The sequence below is a fragment of the Eurypyga helias genome, unplaced genomic scaffold (genome assembly GCF_000690775.1).
Source record: "Eurypyga helias isolate BGI_N326 unplaced genomic scaffold, ASM69077v1 scaffold14939, whole genome shotgun sequence".
Taxonomy (NCBI): Eukaryota; Metazoa; Chordata; class Aves; order Eurypygiformes; family Eurypygidae; genus Eurypyga; species Eurypyga helias.
Genome location: NW_010272972.1, coordinates 1 through 21,096, shown reverse-complemented (window position 1 = coordinate 21,096; position 21,096 = coordinate 1). Strand labels below are relative to the sequence as shown.

At 45.0% G+C, this 21,096-nt stretch overlaps 1 protein-coding gene across 1 annotated transcript; it reads right to left on the bottom strand.

Annotated features, from left to right (window-relative positions):
- Positions 1-385: 385 nt before the first annotated feature.
- MINPP1 (multiple inositol-polyphosphate phosphatase 1) lies at positions 386-20,998 on the bottom strand (the record flags this gene model as incomplete). The annotated part of the gene is made up of 4 exons (XM_010159319.1): positions 386-785; positions 17,800-17,933; positions 19,837-19,934; positions 20,810-20,998. Coding segments are annotated over 4 exons (821 nt in total), but the record flags the coding sequence as incomplete, so codon positions are not given.
- Positions 20,999-21,096: the final 98 nt, after the last annotated feature.

The window sequence follows — 21,096 nt, the reverse complement described above, 5'->3', positions numbered from 1 at the left end:
CTAGCAGAACAGGCAGCACAAAGCAATACTGAATCAGTCACACCACCTTCAGCTCTGATAAAACAGAAATTGCCCCCATCCACCTATGGCACATTCATAAGAGGAATGACCAATGAAATTCCTTATTCGTACATATAAACACACAGGTACGCTTCATCTTGCATCACATATTGGTTACCAATGCTCAGCAACATCCCTGTTACAGCATTTGGTTTTGTAATTCTGCTTATGTAACAAATAAACAGTGCATTGAGCGGACAACCCATCAAATCTGCAAGTTTAGAAGGTCAACACAGCAGCAGCAATTCACCAAAAGTGCTCGTTCACGACGCCTGTCCAACAGAACTGAGGTCAATTTGCAGAACATCCACTCCACTTCATTCCCTCAAAGCTCATCAGTAGCAGTAACATTAATTTTTGGTAATTCACACTCTTCTTTGAAGTGGCAGTTTTCCAGGATGTCCTTGTAATAGTCCTTGAGGTCTGCGTAAGTAGAGATCGTTTCATTCGAGTGATGGAACGGCATCAGTTTTTCATTCAACAGCATCTGCACTTGATACTCTTCTTCAGATGTTTTCACTTGATCGCAGTGGTAAAGCACAAACACCAGGTTGGCTGCGTAAGGCACAATCCGGCCACTGCGGAATTTCCGATGCATTTGCTTGACATAATTGTTTGCCTTGAGAGGTTCAGCATCTTTGAAGAAACCCATGAGGGCAAGCAGTGGCTGAAGTGTCTCTGCATGTCCAACTTGTACAATCAAAGGCGAAGAAATGGGTTTTGAACTAAAACAAGAACAAAGCGCAAAGGATGAGCAAGAGACTGGGCTTGAAAACAAACATGAGTTGCACAGCTGTCAGCAGGGGAGGCTTAAAGAAGTAGACTTTGAACTTGTTTTACTTCAGTGCCTGCTAAAAACCTGTTTGGGAATTTCAGTAAATCACAGATTTTTTTTTTTAAAGCATCTAAGCTTCCTAAGTTTTGTCCCAATTTAAGGTGTTGGCTCTTACATAAAGTGTAGGAAGTTGTAATAAATGTAGTTACGCTACAGCTAGAGCCCAATATAAATGTGGTAGACAAAAGCAAGATGCAGATTAACAGAGCGTGTCCATCCACTCAGCACATCTCCCTGTCTCCCTGCGTTTGTGTTCTTTCCAGGTACGGGAAGATCCAGTGACCATACTACAGTTAATAACACTGGGTTTGGATTTAACATAGGGTTTTTAAATATCATGGCCTCCTCCCACCAGGAATTTGAAAGAAGGGCAGCACATCACCAAGCCAGCTGCAAGGCTTTGTTGACATACAGACCTAGTCAAGCCCTTGTCAGCATATGGGAAGGTCCCAGGACACTGCACTAACTCATCATTTCTGTAGTGCAAAACCACTGCAAACAGAATCACAGACTGGTTTGGGTTGGAAGGGACCTTAAAGCTCATCCAGTTCCAACCCCCTGCCATGGGCAGGGACACCTTCCATAGCCCAGGTTGCTCCAAGCCTCACCCAGCCTGGCCTTGAACACTTCCAGGGATGGGGCATCCACAGCTTCTCTGGGACATACAGTCGTTCCCCCATCGCGGGCTGTGTTTGAAAAAACTCACTGAAACTTTTTTCTTTTTTTTTTTTTTTAACCCAAATGAGATTTTTACTACAAGTTTCACAGATTTGCTTCAGTAGCAACCTACAGCGAAATGTAACTGCTTTTCTCAAGGTGCTGGGCTGTGTTAACAGAATGGGTCAGAGTCAGTAATTTTTGTTCTGTTGTTCCCTGGCAGATGCAAAACACCCGACTCACAAAGCAAAATGAACTATTAAGTGAGATCATCCAGGACACAACCCCAAAAGACCAGTGTTTTACTGTCAAATCATAACCTTTTTCTTTAGTTAGTCTAAATACTTTAAATGACACAGAAGTTTTAAAAGTCTTTTTAACAAGCTTCTGCCTAAATTCATCCAAGATGCAGCAAAGAGAAGCCCAGACATCACCATCATCATTTTAGTCCTGGAAAGTTTTCAAGTTTTCAGAATTAATTTTGCTAGATTTGAGCATCAAAAGCCTTTTCCAACTGCCATAATAAAGGATAACTGATGATTCAGTTTCAAGAGGAAAATTAAGTCTAAATACAAACTTACTGGCACACGAAGAAACTACAGTAAACCCCTACTACCCCTCTGACTTAACTCTACCATGATTGCCTGCACAAGCAAATAAATCACTGATTTGATACACAACTGCTTCTCTCCCCGACACGCCTCCACCACCAGTGTCAGATTTTAGGGAGTGTTTCTTGCCTGCCTCCGTGACCACCAATGCTTTTAACCACGTACTCTGCTAGAACAAGGATCACACTTTGATAGCAAAATACCACACATTTTTCCCCCCCTATAATACAGTTCAGCTGTTTGGAAGGTACATCAGCCTTTATCCAAGTTCAGCCTGAAGACAGCAGTCCAGTCATCTGAGGAAAACTGTGGTCCCTCCAGCATTTACCATTCCAAGTTACCAGCAGGACTACTGCTATTACTAATTCTAGAGAATACCAGCTGGTCAAAAGGAAGATTATACTGATTTATATGTGAACAAAGCCTAAATCAAAGACAGTTTGTGCAACAAAAGGTTACACATCGTTCAACCAAAGGAAAGACGCACAGAGGAGCATCAGCCAAGACGAAAAACTGCCCCTTGCTCCGGAGGAGGATGGTGGTTTTTTTGGGACCACCTCCAAGTGACACTCAGAAGCCCAGGTCACTTGCTCCAGCACACGTAAATACATGTTAGGCTTTCGTGAGACAAGAGGTGACGTATGGCAACACTACAGCTGCCAACAGAGTCCGCCCACAGATAAGACACACCTTGATTGGCTGGAAAAGGAGGCGTTTCTTCCACTCCAACCTAAAATCTGAAGCAACTGAAAATTGGTTGAGTGGGAGACTTGCCTGTAGATTCGAACTTTGATCAGATAAGCAGGAATTCAGTACAGGCAGAGGATGGGCTTTGTACTGCCAGCCTGATAGAGCCCCAGTGTTTGTGCAGTCTGAAACACACCTTGCCCTGTCCCACTCTCCAGTGGGCCTGCAGCTCTCCTGACTATACTCCTTAGACACGCATGCACACACATGCACATACTCTCCCCTTAGGTTAAAACATTTATCAGAAACCTGTCTCTGTTTCCTCTTCAAAAGAAGTATTAAAACAACACGAAGGTTCTGTATGGAGGACGTTACACTTTTTGCACCCACGCCTTTGCTGCACCAACAGGTGTACATTCACTATCACCCTTCTCCAGCTCCTCCAAAATCAGTGGTCCTGCCTACATCTCTCTCCTTGGGAGACCCTTTCCCTAATTTTAAAATCGTAAAGCTTTTGGGTCCTTCAACCCCTTTCTCTTCCCTCCTCTCTATATTCTTTGTTCCCTCCTCTTAATTATTTGACTACTTCATTTACTGTAGAATCACAGAATGGTTTGGGTTGGAAGGGACCTTAAAGACCATCCAGTTCCAACCCCCCTGCCATGGGCAGGGACACCTTCCACTGGACCAGGTTGCTCCAAGCCTCATCCAGCCTGGCCTTGGACACTTCCAGGGATGGGGCATCCACAGCTTCTCTGGGTAACCTGTCCCAGTGCCTCCCCACCCTCTCCAGGAAGAACTTCTTCCTCATATCCAGTCTCCACCTCCCCACTTTCAATTTAAACCCGTTACCCCTTGTCCTGTCACTACAGGCCCTTGTAAAAAGCCCCCCCCAGCTTCCTTGTAGCCCCTTCAGGCACTGGAAGGTGCTATAAGGTCGCCCCGGAGCCTTCTCTTCTCCAGGCTGAACAAGCCCAACTCTCTCAGCCTGTCCCCATAGCAGTGGGGCTCCAGCCCTCTGAGCATCTTCATGGCCTCCTCTGGACTCACTCCAACTGGTCCATGTGTTTCTTTGTGTTGGCAGGCCCAGAGCTGGACACAGCACTCCAGGTGGGGTCTCACCAGAGCAGAGCAGAGAGGGAGAATCCCCTCCCTCGCCCTGCTGGCCACACTGCTCTGGATCGAGCCCAGTATACGGTTGGCTTTCTGGGCTGCCAGCGCACACGGCCGGCTCATGTTCAGCTTTTCATGCCCCAGTACCCCCAAGTCCTTCTCCTCAGGGCTGCCCTCTATCCATTCTCTGCCCAGCCTCTACTTGTGGTTGGGATTGCCCCAACCCAGGTGCAGGACCTTGCACTTGGCCTTGTCAAACTTCATGAAGTTGGCAGTGACCCACCTCTCCAGCCCATCTAGGTGTCTCCCCCTCCACACACACCTTTAGGGGAGTATTTATAGGTTTTAGGACACATTCACATCCCTCCTGTTGGTCAGTAAATAGGAACGGCAGCAAAAAAAACATGGCTATAGAAAAAGACAAAAGGTTATTCCTTTGACCTCCTGCAGTTTTCATCTTAGAGATCTCCTGGGCCAGATGTGGCTTCTGTGTAAAGTAAGACCTCTGAATGAATCTTGCCTTTGTCAAATCTCTCCTGAAATCCACGTACATTTCTAGCACGCACAACATCCTGTTGCAAGGAGCTTCACACACGACTCTTCATTTTTTATATCTGCAGATGTGATGTACCATTTAAACCTTTCTACTTGCAGCTTTGCAGTAATATTCTTTCCAAGTTGAGAAATCCTGCTTTAGCCATTCCACAGTTTTTCCAATTGAGCTACATCTTTTAGATCAGAGTATTAGAAATGCACAATACTCGTGACAGTAAGCTACATTGTAAGTCCATGCTGCACCCATGAAGGTGTTTTCTTAATTCACAACATCGAACACCTTTTCTAGATACAATACAGAAGTTGGAGATACTTCCAGACAACTTAACGACCGCAAAACTCAACTCCTGAGCAGTTAAGTTATCCCAGATACTGACAGAGAAGATAATTTTTACCATGTGGATTACTTCACAGATCTGCAATTTTCAAGCCCAGTTAGTATCAAAAGGTGCTTTTACAATCCTCATAGCAGAAACAATTCAGCTCATTTATTTTGAATAAAAGTGCTGCATTTGCAATGCCACTTAACTCCTTATCTCTTTTCCCGCTCATTTACAACATGCTGAACAGCTAGATCCTTGCAGATCTATCTCTGCTAGAGCCCTGCCACTGCTAGGAAAATCAATCAGTTAACCCTACCCTTCATTTCTTGTCCTGTTCTTCACTTTTTACGCAGGTAAGGACCTTTCCCCTTAACTACCGCTGCTCAGTTTCTTCTGGTAAGGAAGTCTGTTGAAAGATGTTTGGCAATCTCCCAGATGACCCTATGCGTATGCTTCCTGATCCTTCACGAGAGCTAGGTGTGTTTTCCTTCCCAAAAGCCATACTGACACTATTCTGGTATATCAGATTCATCAGAGTGCTTATTGATGCTGGTCTCAATCCTTATTTCTACTAGACTGGCCTGTAATTCTGACTCTCTCCTGAAGCTGCTTTTTCCATTTTCCCTTTATTTGATTATTTGTTTTAAAATCATCACACCTGCCAGCCCCCACACCTTCCTGGCTGAAACCAACACGCACTGGTTGTCACCTCAGCACTCTTGGGGAGTGAGTGCCAGCTCTAGCAACTCAGCACGTTTTCATTTCGACACACGCCTGCTTCCAAATGTGGTGGTCTGTCTTCTCCAGTTTACATTACCAGCTTCCTTGCCTAGGAAAGATGGTGCTCAAGTCTCCAAAGCAGGTGTTAAATAGGCATTATTCACCCTGCAGGGAGTGGATTTCATACACCCACCCCACAAGAAAAGGTGTCAGAGATGCTAAGGGAAAAACCAAAACAATATTCTGGCTATTGGTGTTGGCTTTAAGCAAGGTTTGACTTTACTTTCCAGGTGAGGCTGGCAGGAATTTTGAAATGGAAGTAAATCACAAAAAATATGGGTAACTTCTTAGTTAAAGAACACAGCAAGACATATGCTTCCCAAACTGGACTGGAAACAAATTATAGCATATACACACAGAGAAGTTTTAAAGAACAAGGAAAGACAATCTCACGAAGACAAGGGAAGAAATAAACAAGGCACTCATTCTCATTGTAACTTGAGGGGTTTTTTCTCCTGCTTTAGTCTTACGAAATCCTCATGCTGACAGGCCAAACCACCTTGGAAGACAAAATAAACCTCCCACTCACAGCTATCCCACTCTATTATTTTAACAAGGATTAAAAGTGTTTCCTTATATGATACAATCCTGAGTTCTCAGTAGCTTATCACAGTATACTTGGTTTCTCACCAGCACTGGATATCTGATTTCTAAGACTACTCCAGCACTCCCTGTTCAGGCTCTTAGGGTCACGACTCTAGTTCAGATGTGGTTTCATATAATCTAGTAAAGACGATAAAAATCACCATCAAGGTTAAAACAGCAATAATAATATTTTTAATTATGGGGAAATAATAAAAGATTGCTTCTTCAGGGCAGGCACACAGGCAAAGGTTACTACTGTCCCTACATTTCTGATAAAGACAGGAGTGCAAAGCACTATCAAGGGAACACTAATAAATTCAAAACAGTAGCACAGGTTAATAAAATACTAAACAGAAGGCCTGATCTTCCTTACAATCAATTAATGACTCAGCATCACATGGAAGCATCCAAAGTTTTCCATATCATACTCTGGCAACTGCTAATAATATTTCAATTTACTTTTTAGAATCACAGAACGGTTTGGGTTGGAAGGGACCTTAAAGACCATCTAGTTCCAACCCCCCTGCCATGGGCAGGGACACCTTACACTAGACCAGGTTGCTCCAAGCCTCATCCAGCCTGTCCCCATAGCAGAGGTGCTCCAGCCCTCTGATCATCTTCGTGGCCTCCTCTGGACTTGCTCCAACTGGTCTATATCCTTCTGATGTTGAGGGCTCCACAGCTGGACGCAGCACTCCAGGTGGGGACTCCCCAGAGCAGAGCAGAGGGGCAGAATCCCCTCCCTCGCCCGGCTGGCCACACTTCTCTGGATACAGCCCAGGATACGGTTGGCTTTCCGGGCTGCCAGCGCACACGGCCGGCTCATGTCCAGCTTTTCCTCCCCCAGCACCCCCAAGTCCTTCCTGGCATTGCTACTCTTGATCCCTTCATCCCTGTATTGATACTAGGGGTTGCCCCAACCCACGTGCAGGACCTTGCACTTGGCGTTGTTGAACCCCATGAGGCTGGCATGGTCCCACCTCTCCAGCCTGTCCAGGTCCCTCTGGATGGCATCCCTTCCCTCCAGCGTGTCACCGCACCACACAGCTTGGTGTCATCAGCAAACTTGCTGAGGGTGCACTCGATCCCACTGTCCATGTCAGTGATGAAGACATTAAACCATACTTGTCCCAGTACGGTCCCTTGAGGAACACCACTTGTCACCCATCTCCATCTGGACATTCAGTCACTGACCACTATCCTCTGGATGCAACCATTCAACCGGTTCCTCATCCACTGGACAGTGTACCCATCAAATCCTTATCTCTCCCATTAGGAGAGAAAGATGCTGGGGGATACTGTGTCAAAGGCCTTACAGAAGTGCAGGCAGATTGCATCCACAGCTTTCCCCTTGTCCTCTGAAGTGGTCACTCCACCACAGGAGGTAATTAGGTTGGTCAGGCAGGACCTGCCCTTGGTGAAGCCATGCTGGCTTTTTCCTCCTTTTTATTTAGTAGTGAATGACTGGGGAAAGCACACTGTCCAGTAGGAAAAAAATAAATGTCATTTCCAACTTTAAAGGGAGATGAAGACACTGCATAAAACTTCGCCATAAAATATTAATAGTTTATCTGGACATGAAAGAGAAGCACAGATGCAGGATTTATCATTCAGCCAAATCCTAATTCTCCTTAATTTCAGCAGATTGGGGTATAACCCTGAATCTTCTGTACGAGCTCAACCATCCTCAACAGTAGATTGTTCACTTCTTCCTAAGACTATTGATGTATCACTTTAGATACGGAAGAAGTGAACTTTCTTTTAACTGAAGTTAATTCCTAAGCACCTATGTGACTTTCAGCTAGAGATAACCCAATCCCCAGGAGACAGTGGGATAAGAAGAACCATTTCCTACAGCAAAGCTTAACTGGCCGACCTTCCAACCTCATGTAATAATCCCTCCAGCAACTTCAAAGAAGGTAAGTTTCAAGAACTGTTAAACAAGCAAGCTTAGGCTACCTTCTGTCCTTTTCCTCCCCAGTACGAAATCCAGGACAAAGGACTCAAACCCCTCTATTTTCAGCTATGGGATGAATTCTCCATCCCTCCCCACCTCCTTCTGTAATTTACTTCTGGAAACACCAGCTCGAGGAACCCTAAATCTGTAAGGAAACAGGAGAGATCAGAGAATGCAGCGGCAACAGTGCGACTTGGAGTGCAGCAGAAATACTTCCAGTGGTGTTGCTCAGTGTTACCACCAGTGGGAAGAATAAGAAAAAAACCCCTCTGTCAAACAGTATTAAGTCCTCAGGTGTTAAAACTTCCACCTTAAAACAGTAGAAGACGGCTGGGCTCATTCATTTCCAGAATCAGTACCAACACAGCAAATGCCACCATAAGCACGGACAAGATAAAAATTTTCTTCTTTTCCAACAAGGACATACACGAGCTCCCTCATGGCAAAGGCAAACTTGAAAAGCTGACAGGACTATGCAAAAACTCATCTAAAACCCTGATTAAAAGCATCTAGTCCCTCAAGAGTTAATCATGCAAAGCTAACTAGGCTCCACTGCATTTCACTTCAGAGCTTACGCAGTTTCAGAGTCTTTTCCAAATGATCCCAGTTCATTCTTACAGACCTCCGAGATTAAACGCGTTACTGCGGCAGCGTTGTGTTGATGCTGAATGCTGAACCACCATGACGAGCCAAAGCCAAATCAAGAGGATCATGCCACTGGGGAAAGCCCCCCTGCCCGAGGTGAGCACTGGTTAGGTCAGTTCATTTCTGTTAGATGCCGACTGACTGTTTTGATTATTTTTTTAATTCCTGAGGTGAAAGTGTATGACTCTATGCAAGTTGCTGGTATCTTTTCAGAGCAATTCCGAGCAAGCATCAGGTAATTAACGTGAGATTAAGTATGTTCTGGCAGGTTTGAAAGGCACAAGCAGCACATCACGTATCTGGATGGATGAAGAGACACCTTCCCAGGGGAGCGCTGCCCAGGTATCGGAGAAGTCAGCAAGCACACACAAGGACGCTGCTTAACGTGCTACCTATAGAGAATTTCATGTCTCTACCTGGTTTCCCCAAAAGCAACCTTTAACCATGTCAGAAGCCCCATCTTAGAGGAAGCTATCAAAACCAACCGTACAAACTGATACAAAGCTGCTGTTTGAGACATTTACAGTCTATCAGCAGAAGTCATCCCATTTCTCCAATTTTCTGGAAATGAAGTCAAGACCTGCATATTTTTCAGGTGTACTAATTAATGTAAACCGTGTGTTCTGTCGAACTGCACAGCTGGCACATTGTTCTATGAGTACATGACCCTCTTACTACACGGATCAGTTTACTCATCACATGCATGCCACCTGTTCTCCTCTCTGAACAAATATGCTGAAATAAAGCAATTTTTTTAATAATATATATATATCACTGTGTAATTAGCAGACGAGGTGACAAGCACGGAGTCCAGAAGCTTTCATCACAGGCTCTCTCAGTACCCCAAAGAGCCAGGCAACACAGCGAGGACACCCCTGAAGTGGGCACGCACAAAGCTGCGCAGGGCCACCCACACCCACTCTTTGAGAAAGGGACCACCTGGGGAGCACAGCAGCAATGCCTCTGCAAGAGCCACTTCGCACCGGGGAGTAAGCCCACGTAGCACACATCTGGCTACAAACTGCCCTGCGCTTCAAATAACGCAAACGACCCGTCTACGTGTCCTAGCCTTGGTTCCCCTTCGCAACTGCCCTGCTACTGGGCGGGTAATCAAACGCACTGGTTTACAACTCCCACCAAGGGATGCAGGACATCCTGAACCTGCTCACGCACCCCGAGAAGCGAGAAACTCCACTGCGCAAACATGAGAGCTCAGTAGCAACCAGCAACTTTTATTAAAAGAAATGACTCAACAATTTGGATCTCAGCAAAAGGTTTTTTTCTAAAATCCAATTATACCACTTTTCCTGCATACGTGGAAGCTTTTTGCTCTGTTCCCTTTGTACACACTATAAAAAGATAGTTTTGAACAGTTAATTGTTTTCAGATCATATATTGAATTCTTTTGTACTGAGTCATAGTTTTGAAAGGAGCAATTAGGGCACAGTAGAAAATGACTACGTAAAGGTTATCTGTAGGTTATTGTGTTGTGAACTGACCTGGCAAAGAGGAAGGCAAATTACATGAAACAATAAACACTACCAGTAAATAGGCAAATTAAGCTGTTTACCTTATGGCTTAGGCTGGTATAACTACAACGATCACCTTCACTTGATCTTGAACTATGCTCAAATTCAAGTAAGTCTTTTTTTTTTAAATACCTTGAACTAACTTACTCTCAGAGGAAACCACTAAGTATTTTGCAATGTGTATGCACAGCTAGGTTAGTATTTTCAATCATTAGCCACATACTTTAAATATTGAGATGGCTGCACAAAACATCTCTCTCACCTTCCAGAGCCTTATGATAATCCATTCAGACAGTACAAGTAATACCAGGTATTTCATGTTCTCTTTCACGAGCAAGAAAGGCAGACTTGTTAAATATTTGCCCAGGTGGTGGAGTCACCATCCCTGGAGGTATATAAGAGATGTATGGATAAGGTGCTTAGGGACGTGGTTTAGTGGGGGGATTAGCAGTGCTAGGTTAATGGTTGGACTTAATAATCTTAATGGTCTTTTCCAACCTAAGAGAATCTATTATTTGAAGCTAGAAGGAAAAGGTATAATGAGTATCTGATAACCTTAAAGTGTGCCACACCAATTTACAAATCCACCCCTGCTCAAGAGAGTAGCTGTTAAGGAGCTTTGATTGCATCAGCTACAAAGAGAGACAGATTTCTCACCAACGCACACAGGTCCTGTTGGCAGAAGAGCACTCCCAGATCCCAGACGCAAGGCTCACGTGAGCATCTCACAGAAACCTGAAGGTGAAAAGCAATGCACGTCTTTACGCCTCCTACGCGCAGTTTTCCACACTGCAGCAACAGGGGCTTCCGCGCGCAACCACAGCGTCTTCCCCTTTCTCCTCCCAAGTTCAGCGTGCCAAGTCTCCTTGGCAAGAAGCAAGGCAACTGAGGCAAGAAGCCAGCAAGCAACAGGGTTGAGCTGGCAGTCCCATGCAACACAGACCAGATACGCCCATGTTAGGTGGGGGGAAAAAAACCCTAATCATAATAGGTCTTGGTCACTAGATGTAGCCCACAAACGAGCCACAAAGAACTCAGTGCTGCTTCTGAGTTGAGGCGATACTCAACAACTGCTCCTCTACAACCTGATTCTCTAAATACCATAGCTTTGGGAAACCAGACCCTTTCTAACCGTTTCAACAAATGCTGATGGGTAAGAGCAGCCTTTCATGGATTCTTCCATAGTAGCACAAGTGAGGATAGTAGCAAATGAAGGTACATATCCCTGTGTGGAAGTTTTACCAATACGATGAAGAGCAGGGACACTTTCAGTAAGGCTTAAGCTCTCTTGGGGTGGGGGAGGTGGGAGGGGAAACCCAACAGCTTAGTACAGAGTATTTCCACATTAGTTTCTTTGCCGCATAGTTGCATAGCCTGACTATTTTCTGTCCGTAGCAGAAAGAATTGGGTAAATGCAATTTTTATGTCTCCACAAAAATCAAGCACTTTATGGACCAAGACAAGTGCCCAAGTACATCATTTCAGTACAACAACTCACATGGTTTCATTTGATATTCAATTCTTGCAATACAATGGGGTTTTTTTAATTAAGAAAATCTGTATAGAACAGTGTCCTGGCACCCCCACCTCTCCCTACAAACATGCCCATGACACTTCCTTACGGACTGCTAAGAGAGTATGGAGGAATGTGATCCTGACTGCAGTAAGGTCTCAAGGAGCGAGACCTCCTTTCTACTAAAGAATTAACCTTTATTAGACATTTATACTTTATTGCTACTGAAGGTACAGAAGAATAGGGTCCATGTGTAGATGTGCTAACAGTAGGTAGTCAATAATACGACTATCAATAAATACAACATCAGGCCCAAGTTCCTGAATACTCACTGGTATTCCAACACCTTTCCACCAGCTCTCGGGCTGGGGACAACTGGCAAGTGTAGAGTAAAAATCCCTTTCAAAACCATCTTGCTGTACAGCAAGACCTACACTGAAGAGATGATGCTAAGAGATGAACCAAGAGTTCTATTGGAATTCATCTGATGAAAGATCTTGAAAACATCTGAAAATTTTGCACTGCAAATTGAATGTGGGACAAATCAGTAATAGGCAAACTCGTGAAGCATTCCCTATTTTTTTGGCTGCCAAGCCAGAAGGCCGTGCTGCCATCCAGCGTGACCTGACAGCCTGAGAGCTGCACAGGGAGAAGTAGAATGCAGGTCAGTGAGGGCAGGTGTCAAGTACTGCATCTGGGGAGGAAGAACCCCATGGATCAGGACAGGCTGGGGGCTGATCTGCTGGAGGGCAGCTCTGGGGAAAAGGACCTTGGAGTCCTACTGGACAAGAGGATGACCAGGAGCCAACAGTGTGTCCTCGCGGCCAAGAAGGCCAATGGCATCCGGGGGTGCATTAAGAATGTGGCCAGCGGGGCGAGGGAAGTGATCCTCCCCCTCTGCTCTGCGCTGGGGAGGCCTCCCCTGGAGTGCTGCGTCCAGTTCTGGGCTCCTCAGCTCTACAAGAGGAAATGCTGGGAGAGCTGGGGCTGTTCAGCTGGAGAAGAGAGGGCTGAGGGGGATCTTATCAATGCTTATCCATATCTGAAGGGGGGGTGTCAGGATGGGGCCAGGCTCTTCTCAGTGGTGTCCAGTGACAGGACGAGGGGCAGTGGCCATCAACTGGAAAGCAGAAGGTTAAACCTGCCCATGAGGAAACCTTCTTCCCTGTGAGGGTGACTGAACCCTGGAACAGGCTGCTCAGAGAGGTGGTAGAGTCACTCTGTGAATCTGAATTTATTACCACCTTCATTGTTTTCTTAACGATAAACAGCAAAGGTAAAAGCAACGTTTGTCTTTTTAATTCATATTAACTGGGAGTGAAAAAAGGACAAAGTTAGTGAATATAAATACTTAAAGCATGCTACAAAAATGCAGTGTTTCCAACACTGTTGGCCACTGCCAAGCCTTAGAGCAGAACAGATAATCCAGATTCCTCAGCTTCTTGCTGGAAGAGAAATACTCCCCTTTCTGCTTTTGGATAGCCCAATCTAAGCCTTCCAAAAAGAAAGGTAAACTTGGAGCAAAGATAACGCTCTGGAAGTAAATTCCTTGTTATTCATTTTTTAAAGCAAAACAACCAGTTACAAATTAATGTTAAACACAGCTAAACTGAAACAACATTTCATTAAGACACTTCATCATCACAAAAGTTCATTTTCTGAATAATGAAATCTGCAAAGATATTTATGAAGGAGAAAGGAAAGCTCTGGGGAGACCTCATTGCAGCCTTCCAGTACCTGAAGGGGCTACAAGGAAGCTGGGGGGGACTTTTTACAAGGGCCTGTAGTGACAGGACAAGGGGTGATGGATTGAAATTGGAAGTGGGGAGGTTTAGGTTAGGAATCAGGAAGAAGTTCTTCCCGGAGAGGGTGGGGAGGCACTGGAACAGGTTGTCCAGAGAAGCTGTGGATGCCCCATCCCTGGAAGTGTCCAAGGCCAGGCTGGATGAGGCTTGGAGCAACCTGGTCTAGTAGAAGGTGTCCCTGCCCATGGCAGGGGGGTTGGAACTAGATGGTCTTTAAGGTCCCTTCCAACCTAAACCGTTCTAGGATTCATGATTCTAGGATTTAACCTGTTGCCTTGAAGTTGCACAATACCATTTTAAAAAAAAAAAAAAATCAGAGACACTTGTACACGCATTCATGCAAAACCAAACATTTTCTACTGCTAGATACACAGCCCTATTTTTCATTTGCATGGTTTTTATGTGTATGGTTTCCTGCTTTCAGCTCTACTCTCAAATTGCCAGTGGACCCAGGATAAGTCTCTCTCCATAGACAAAAAAGGATTAGTTGCACCTCCACTGTCTGGATCTTAAAGGGATGCAAGCCGTTCGAACACACAGGGTGGCAGGTTTCCACGATTTCCACTCCATTTGTACTACACTCAAAACTTCAGTGCTGCAAGACTGCCACCTTAAGTCGTGGGATGGAGTGACAGGCTCCTTGTGGGCAAGGCAACTTCAGAAGCTTTCAGTCGCCACTTAGGAAGATGCAGACTGCTCACCCAGCTCTGAACTTTGCAAGATTTCCGGGTACCGCACCTTTACACACACACATCAACTCACTGCCTGCTTCTCTCTGTGATGGCAATATGACACAAGAGCCCCAGAGAGAGACTGCAACCAGACTTCTGCAGCCAAACCTGAAAGACAGGGTGAAGTTCTCTCCGTCTTTTGGTACTCCCAACATCCAAGGAGCCTGCTCCACCTTGCATTTAGTGGCTGCTGATCTAGTCCTCACTGTATCAGAAGTATAGATGTGCATGTTTTCAACTATGGCGCTTTTTTAATTATTATTAAACTTCCAGGGATATCGTACACATTTTAAGACACACACAGCTGCTTTCTAAGCAGTATAACTAATTTAAAGATAAGAGGCTGTCACTGTTCCAAGAGGAAGTCACACTAAAAGCAAGCAGAACTGATAACTCCCCTTACATGAATCAAGCTACATTAAGAAGTTATTTTTCAGATTTCGTAAGGACTCGGGGATCTTAAGGGCCTTGCTTGTATTTTTCTTTTAACCTGCAGTTCCTCCTGATCTCCTCATTCCCAGTTCTTACTTTCTCTGTACAGAGGCAATCCTAGCAGCAGGCTGGTCAATCGGTTCAGTCGGGTATTAACGACCTGTGCTCCAACACAACTTTTGTGCAGCTCACTAGCAGGGTGAAGAAAGGACACAGTGAAGAAGTTTATTTACAAGGTGATCTAGCATAACCACTGCTCTGACTCCACCACTACCAAAACAGGAGGGATCACTGACTCCCACACAAGCCTTACATATCCAGCCTGACCATTTGACAGCACAATTTCTTAGGCCAGCTTGGCAGTAGAGGGGTGGCTATTGAAGCTGTTTCCTTCAGCTCACCTTTCATTCACAGCAACTCTTCCCCAAAGTCAAACTTACTGCATGTTTCCAACTCCCAGGTTTTAACCCCTTCACGGCAAAATGAACAGAGTGGCCTCCTTTGTGCTGGCTAGCACTCAGCACAGGCGGGATTCGGAAAGGCTCCTGACCGCCACGGCCATGCAACGCAGCAGAGTCCTGTATGCTCCCATTTTCAGCCCTGTACAGCCCCTTTCCGTGGGCTCACATAACCACTGGAGCAGGACCATGGCACTAATCTGGAAGCAAATGTTGGGAAAATCTTCATGTACGTCTCAAAGGCAAATTTCCAGCACATTTACTTTCTCGCACACTAAGCTGACACTGTTAAAAACAGACACGTCAGCCTGATTTTCCAGGTGAATTCCCAAACTAATTATGATAAATGGTAATTACACTGTTTACTTAGTGGTAACTCCACTTTAGATCAAAGCAACCGTGTCACAGATGAAACACGGCCTCAACATTGCTGCGTCGCTCAGAGCTCCAGCGATGAGCACAGGGTACCTCTCTGCATCCCACACTAAAGGGTAGCAAAAAAGCCAACTGTTTGAGAATCATGCTTCAACTGATTTACTACACAGTTGTTCTACGACTGTTAGTATCCAACTTGGATCCTCCGTCAGCAAGCTTCTATAGGAGCAAAACGTCTTTCCCGTGTTCTCTGCTACAATCCACTTTACGGATTGTTCCTCCCATTCGGAATGGTGAATGCTACTTCTAATTTCAGCCTGACAACTGAAGGGAAAAAAAAAAATCTTTTCCAACAAGTTATCAAGTAAAAAGAAATACATACAGTAATGCTTTTATTTCTGCAATATAAAAGCCATTGACAGCATTCTGCTGGGTGTTAGCCAGGTCTGCTTTAATATACTGAATATAAAGGCGCAAGGATGTTCAGAGTGCAAGAAGATCCACCACCTGTAACTAACGTTTATGTATCAACACCAAAGCCAAATTTGTTGGCTGTAACTTACTTATGAATTTGTTCCTATCAAGTAGCTGTTGGCACAATATTTATACAATCGTACCATCCTATCCTTGACTTTGTGCACTTTTAGAAACATGTCCATACTTCTCTGCTAAGGTATTAACTCACTAAACGATGACTTTGTAATTCGTCAGTTCATATTAGGAACACTCACGTGGGTTGTAAATTAATTCTCATACGAATGCATTTAAGGCTAAAGCAGTGCTCTCTCAGAAAGACCCAAAATTTATCAGCACAGGAAAGCATGCAGGTAGTTCTGTGATACAAACATCACGTCCTGTAACCCAAGTGTTTCTTCTCTCTATACCACAACAGATTGCAGTTTTGTTCCTGTTTTGCTTCTCCCCATCACGCCAATTCACACAACAAGATCAAGACCAAACAGATACTGAGTCATGACTGCTGACTGATACCAGCTCATAGGAGTAAACAATACACAAAAATAACACAGGCATCTCACCTCTAATTTTTAGGGAAGTATAGGTATGGCTATATCCATGACACTACAAAGGCAGTCTTAAGGACTGCACAACTCAGCAGACAGAGTAGCACTATTGTTCTTCCACTGACACAAAGTGACTGTTGTCAAACCATGGCAACAGATGAAGACACTATGCTTTGAAGACACCTGGTTATTATTATCTTCAACACTACCAGCAGTTACTTGTAAGGCCGAATGTCTTCCTACCGCTACAGTGTTGTTCCCAAACTACAGCTTTGCTGTACAAAGATGCGAAACTAAATGTCCTACGGAGTTCTCAGACGGCCAGGCTGAACCACTGACTTTGGATTCACACAACAAGTCAGGGCATTTACAACTTCAGTGATCCATCTTTTTCCTGATCTTACAAGGGACCGATTGTATTGCCTAAAGTGTCCCCTAGGTACAGCGAAGCAGGCCTGTTACAACACAGCTGGTTTTCTGCTACAGCTCCAGCCTCTTGGATCCTGCAACAGGCCATTCTGCTCTACAGTCAGGGAGTGTTTGAACTGATCTGTAGTAATTATTTTACTGTAATTAAGTTTCAACACCTTTAATATGAACAGGAAGTTTTAATATTGCAAGAAACTCAAATCAAACACATGCAGAAAGACAGACTGCCATGCTGAAGAGCTTAAGTAACCGGGTAACAGGATGTGTCACGGGGATGCTTTCAACCCACAGTCTTCCATTTTCACCATACATGATTTTTAACTGGGACATTTTAAACAAAAAGCTCATTGTTTTAACTCAATGGCCACTTCTCAAACTGTGCAGGAAAAGAACACCATTATCAGACACAGCAGCTGGCTGTCCCTTGAAGGACAGTGTGGATCAGTAAGTTAAAAAGTGGAAATACATGAGCTGAGAACAAGAGCACCAATGGAAAAAAAAAAACACCAACCCATACTCTTTACAGTAATACTACTCAATTTAAAATTGGATTCTCTCCATTAAAATTCTCCCAGCTCAAACTTTCATAATATTGTTGTGTTTGGAAGTAAGGTACTTACCTTCTATTCCCATTAATTCTAACTCGGGATTGACCACAGAAAGCTTGCAGCCAAAGCACAAAAGCCTTGTTATTTACCTTTTGCTCTCTTCCACTGCCTTGTCCAAATGCTGGAAGATATCTTGAAATAAAATGCAGCTGGAGCGACTATTGATGTCATAGCCATACCCCCTCTTCCAGTATTGCTTCAAGTCATTCAGGTATTCCAGCACCTAAAGTTACAGAGTTCACAAGTTTTTATTATTGCAGCAAGGGAAAATAAAAACCCCCCATCCTGAAACAACGACGGTACCACACACTGCATGAAATCAGCAATTCTTTGACACAAAAAAACCCACCAAACATCAAGGCTCTGGCTGAAACCGCTTCAGCGTAAGACCAGACACAGTGGATCAGGCTCAAGAGCCACCCCATTCAGCATCTTGTCTCTGATCACGCTCATAACCTGGCCTGGGGGAAACAGCAGGCAGGCTTCCCCAGACTCCAGTAGTCCAGGGCTTCGAGCCCTAAGGTGCTTGTCTACAAATAGACTCCAGTGGATTTTCTCCCACAGTAACCCAATCTCCCCTTTGAACATACCAAGTTTTAGCTCTAGCAGTGCCCTGTAGCTTGGCTAGACACTGTGGAAAAGAAGCCCTCAGTCTGTTTTGAACGTGCCTGCTGCCAGCTTCCTCCCGTACCCGTTAGGTGCTGCACGTGACCAGTCACTACCCACTGCTTGTTTAGCATTTCTGACCTCGCCTTACCAAGGACCCATATCCTTAGCTTGGTTATACATTCTTCAGCTGGAAGCAATCCCATAGCTTTAACTGAGTTTGTTTCTACGTTCTTGAATGCACACGCATCTCAAAGACAGAACCATGCCTTGAATTTACGCAAGAGCTTACAATGCTCTCCTTGTTCTCTTTTCCTTGTCTTACAATTCCTAGCGTTACAGTAGGTTTTTTCCATTTTTGCTCATGAATTTTACTTTAGCTGACCTAACATTTCCATGGATCTACACCATCAAAATTTCACTTCTCAGTGGCACAACGGATCTGAGACAGCCGCCTCCTATATGAGGTTTCAGCTTCTTGCTTCAGCTTCTCTTGCCCAGAGAAGCTGTGGATCCCCCATCCCTGGAAGTGCCCAAGGCCAGGCTGGATGAGGCTTGGAGCAACCTGGTCTAGTGGAAGGTGTCCCTGCCCATGGCAGGGGGGTTGGAACTGGATGATCTTTAAGGGCCCTTCCAACCCAAACCATTCTATGATCCTTACCCCCATATGCATCACTTCGCAGCGAACACTATCTACCACTGCATTACTGTGCAATTCCCCTTCACAAGGTTCCCCTGCAAAGCCTCTCAAACACCTCGCATCCTTTCTATCCCAACTAACTCCATGTAACCCCCACCTCACTACTAAGTTATTTATAAATCCATTCAACAGCACAGGTCGCAGCAGAAATCCATGGTGACCCTGCTCCTCTTTGCGAGGAGAGCACTGACTCTTAACTCCATTGCCTACACTTCAGCCATCACCCATCTATGCAGAAGTCTCCCCTCTTTCCCAGGGGTCCTAAGTTTCTTTAAGAGCCTTGTGGGGGACCTTTCTGAACCTCAAAGGGCACATCCAGTACTTTTTTAAAGAAGAGGAGCCAACCTAAGTGTTATTTATCTTATTGTCTTAATAGTTTTATTAACAGGCACTAGATGTAGCGATGGTTTAGTTAGTTAGTCGCCAAAACCATATAAAAAGAGGCTTAGAGGTCCTAGAAGACCTCATTTGATGTCCTCTGGAATCAAGACATTTTATCATATGTAAAACAAAGCTGTCCAGAGCATTTCTGATGTTACAGAAATAAAAGCGTTATACGAATTAAGCACAATAGGAAAAGACAATTTTAAACAGGACAAATAAAGACCGCACATTCTGATAAAGCCTGTGAACAAGTCTGAATAAAGAAGGGTATTTCAGTCTTGCTGCCTGATTACTCCAGAGCTCTCTGAAGACCAAAGAAGCGCTCCATTAGGCTAAAGAACAAAGGGCACACAACTTAAAACTTCTGCCTGCGCAAAGAGCTGCATCTGAACACTTTCGGGAGACTTCTCAAATCTCTCTCCCATTCAGCACATACCTTGGCATCTTCTTCACTGAAGAGTGAACACCATGGGGAGGTCACATTTTTTATAGCCAACTCGTATGAGCAGGTGAGAAAAGCCACTTGAACAAGATCTGCAACAAACCCAACAAACAAGCAAAAGATAAACCACTGCTACACAAGCAGCAGCTTGCTTTCAACTTGCCTCTAAAATAGAACGTAATTACAATTTAGCAATGCAAACAATGTAATGCAATGAGCAATCACCAGTCCAAAGGCCAAGCACCAAAAATAAGCCATTTTCAACAGAATTATTGTACACAATCCAAGTTTCTGACTGCAAGCTTTTCACACTACCTTGCTACAAGGGGAAAACAAGAGCATTTCACATCAAATGCTGCACGCCTGCTGCTGTACATGCTATAGGTGTCAACTGCCAGCGCATCACTGCAACACCCAAGTTCTGCCTGTTCAACGCAGAGCAACCTCCGACTACCGCTACTCACCTGCCGCGGCTGCGCCTGAAGCGCAGCATGCTACAACGCTGGGACTGCGGCTTTAGGGACGTGCAACATCTGTTCGGGGGTGCTCCCCCACCACTTGACTAGACAGGGAAACCTGGCACTTCTGGACAAGTGAAGTTACAGCACGGACACAGAGTTCCACCTTTCCCTGAGGTTATTTGTGTGTTTGAATTGTAATGGGTTTTACAAAAGCTACATTGGCTCAGCAAAGCAGAATAGAAAGAATAACGCCTGTAACCCTCCAAAGAAAAGTAAAATTGATTTAATCTACAAGAAAGATATTTTCAAACGCCTTTTTCTTCTGACCACTGACTAACAGGCATTCATTACCACAACACCAACATGCGTTTACAGCATCATGCATTTAATCAGAGATCGTGTCTCCCATATGCAGCGTATGTTAAGCTACTACTCTGCGTTACTACACGTCTCGGGAGATGTTCTCAGCCAGACTCGGGCCGAAGGCGCCGAGAGGCATTCCTTACCTGCGTTCAGCTCCTCCTCCGGCAAGCACAAAGCACTCGCAACCTTCTCCAAGACCCTCCTCATCTCCGGCCCCTCTCTGAAGGCATTCACCTGGCACATGGCCGCGTCGTTCTCCTCCACCAAGGCTACGAACTTGGCGCAGTGATCAAAAAACCGCATCAAGGAGTCATTAACTTCCACCTCCACCTCTGAAAGCAAACACGGACCTCAGGGGCGCCGCCGGGAGAAGCGCCGCCATCCCCGGGGGTACCAGGGTCCGGTCACCCGGGCGCCCCCCCCGGGGACA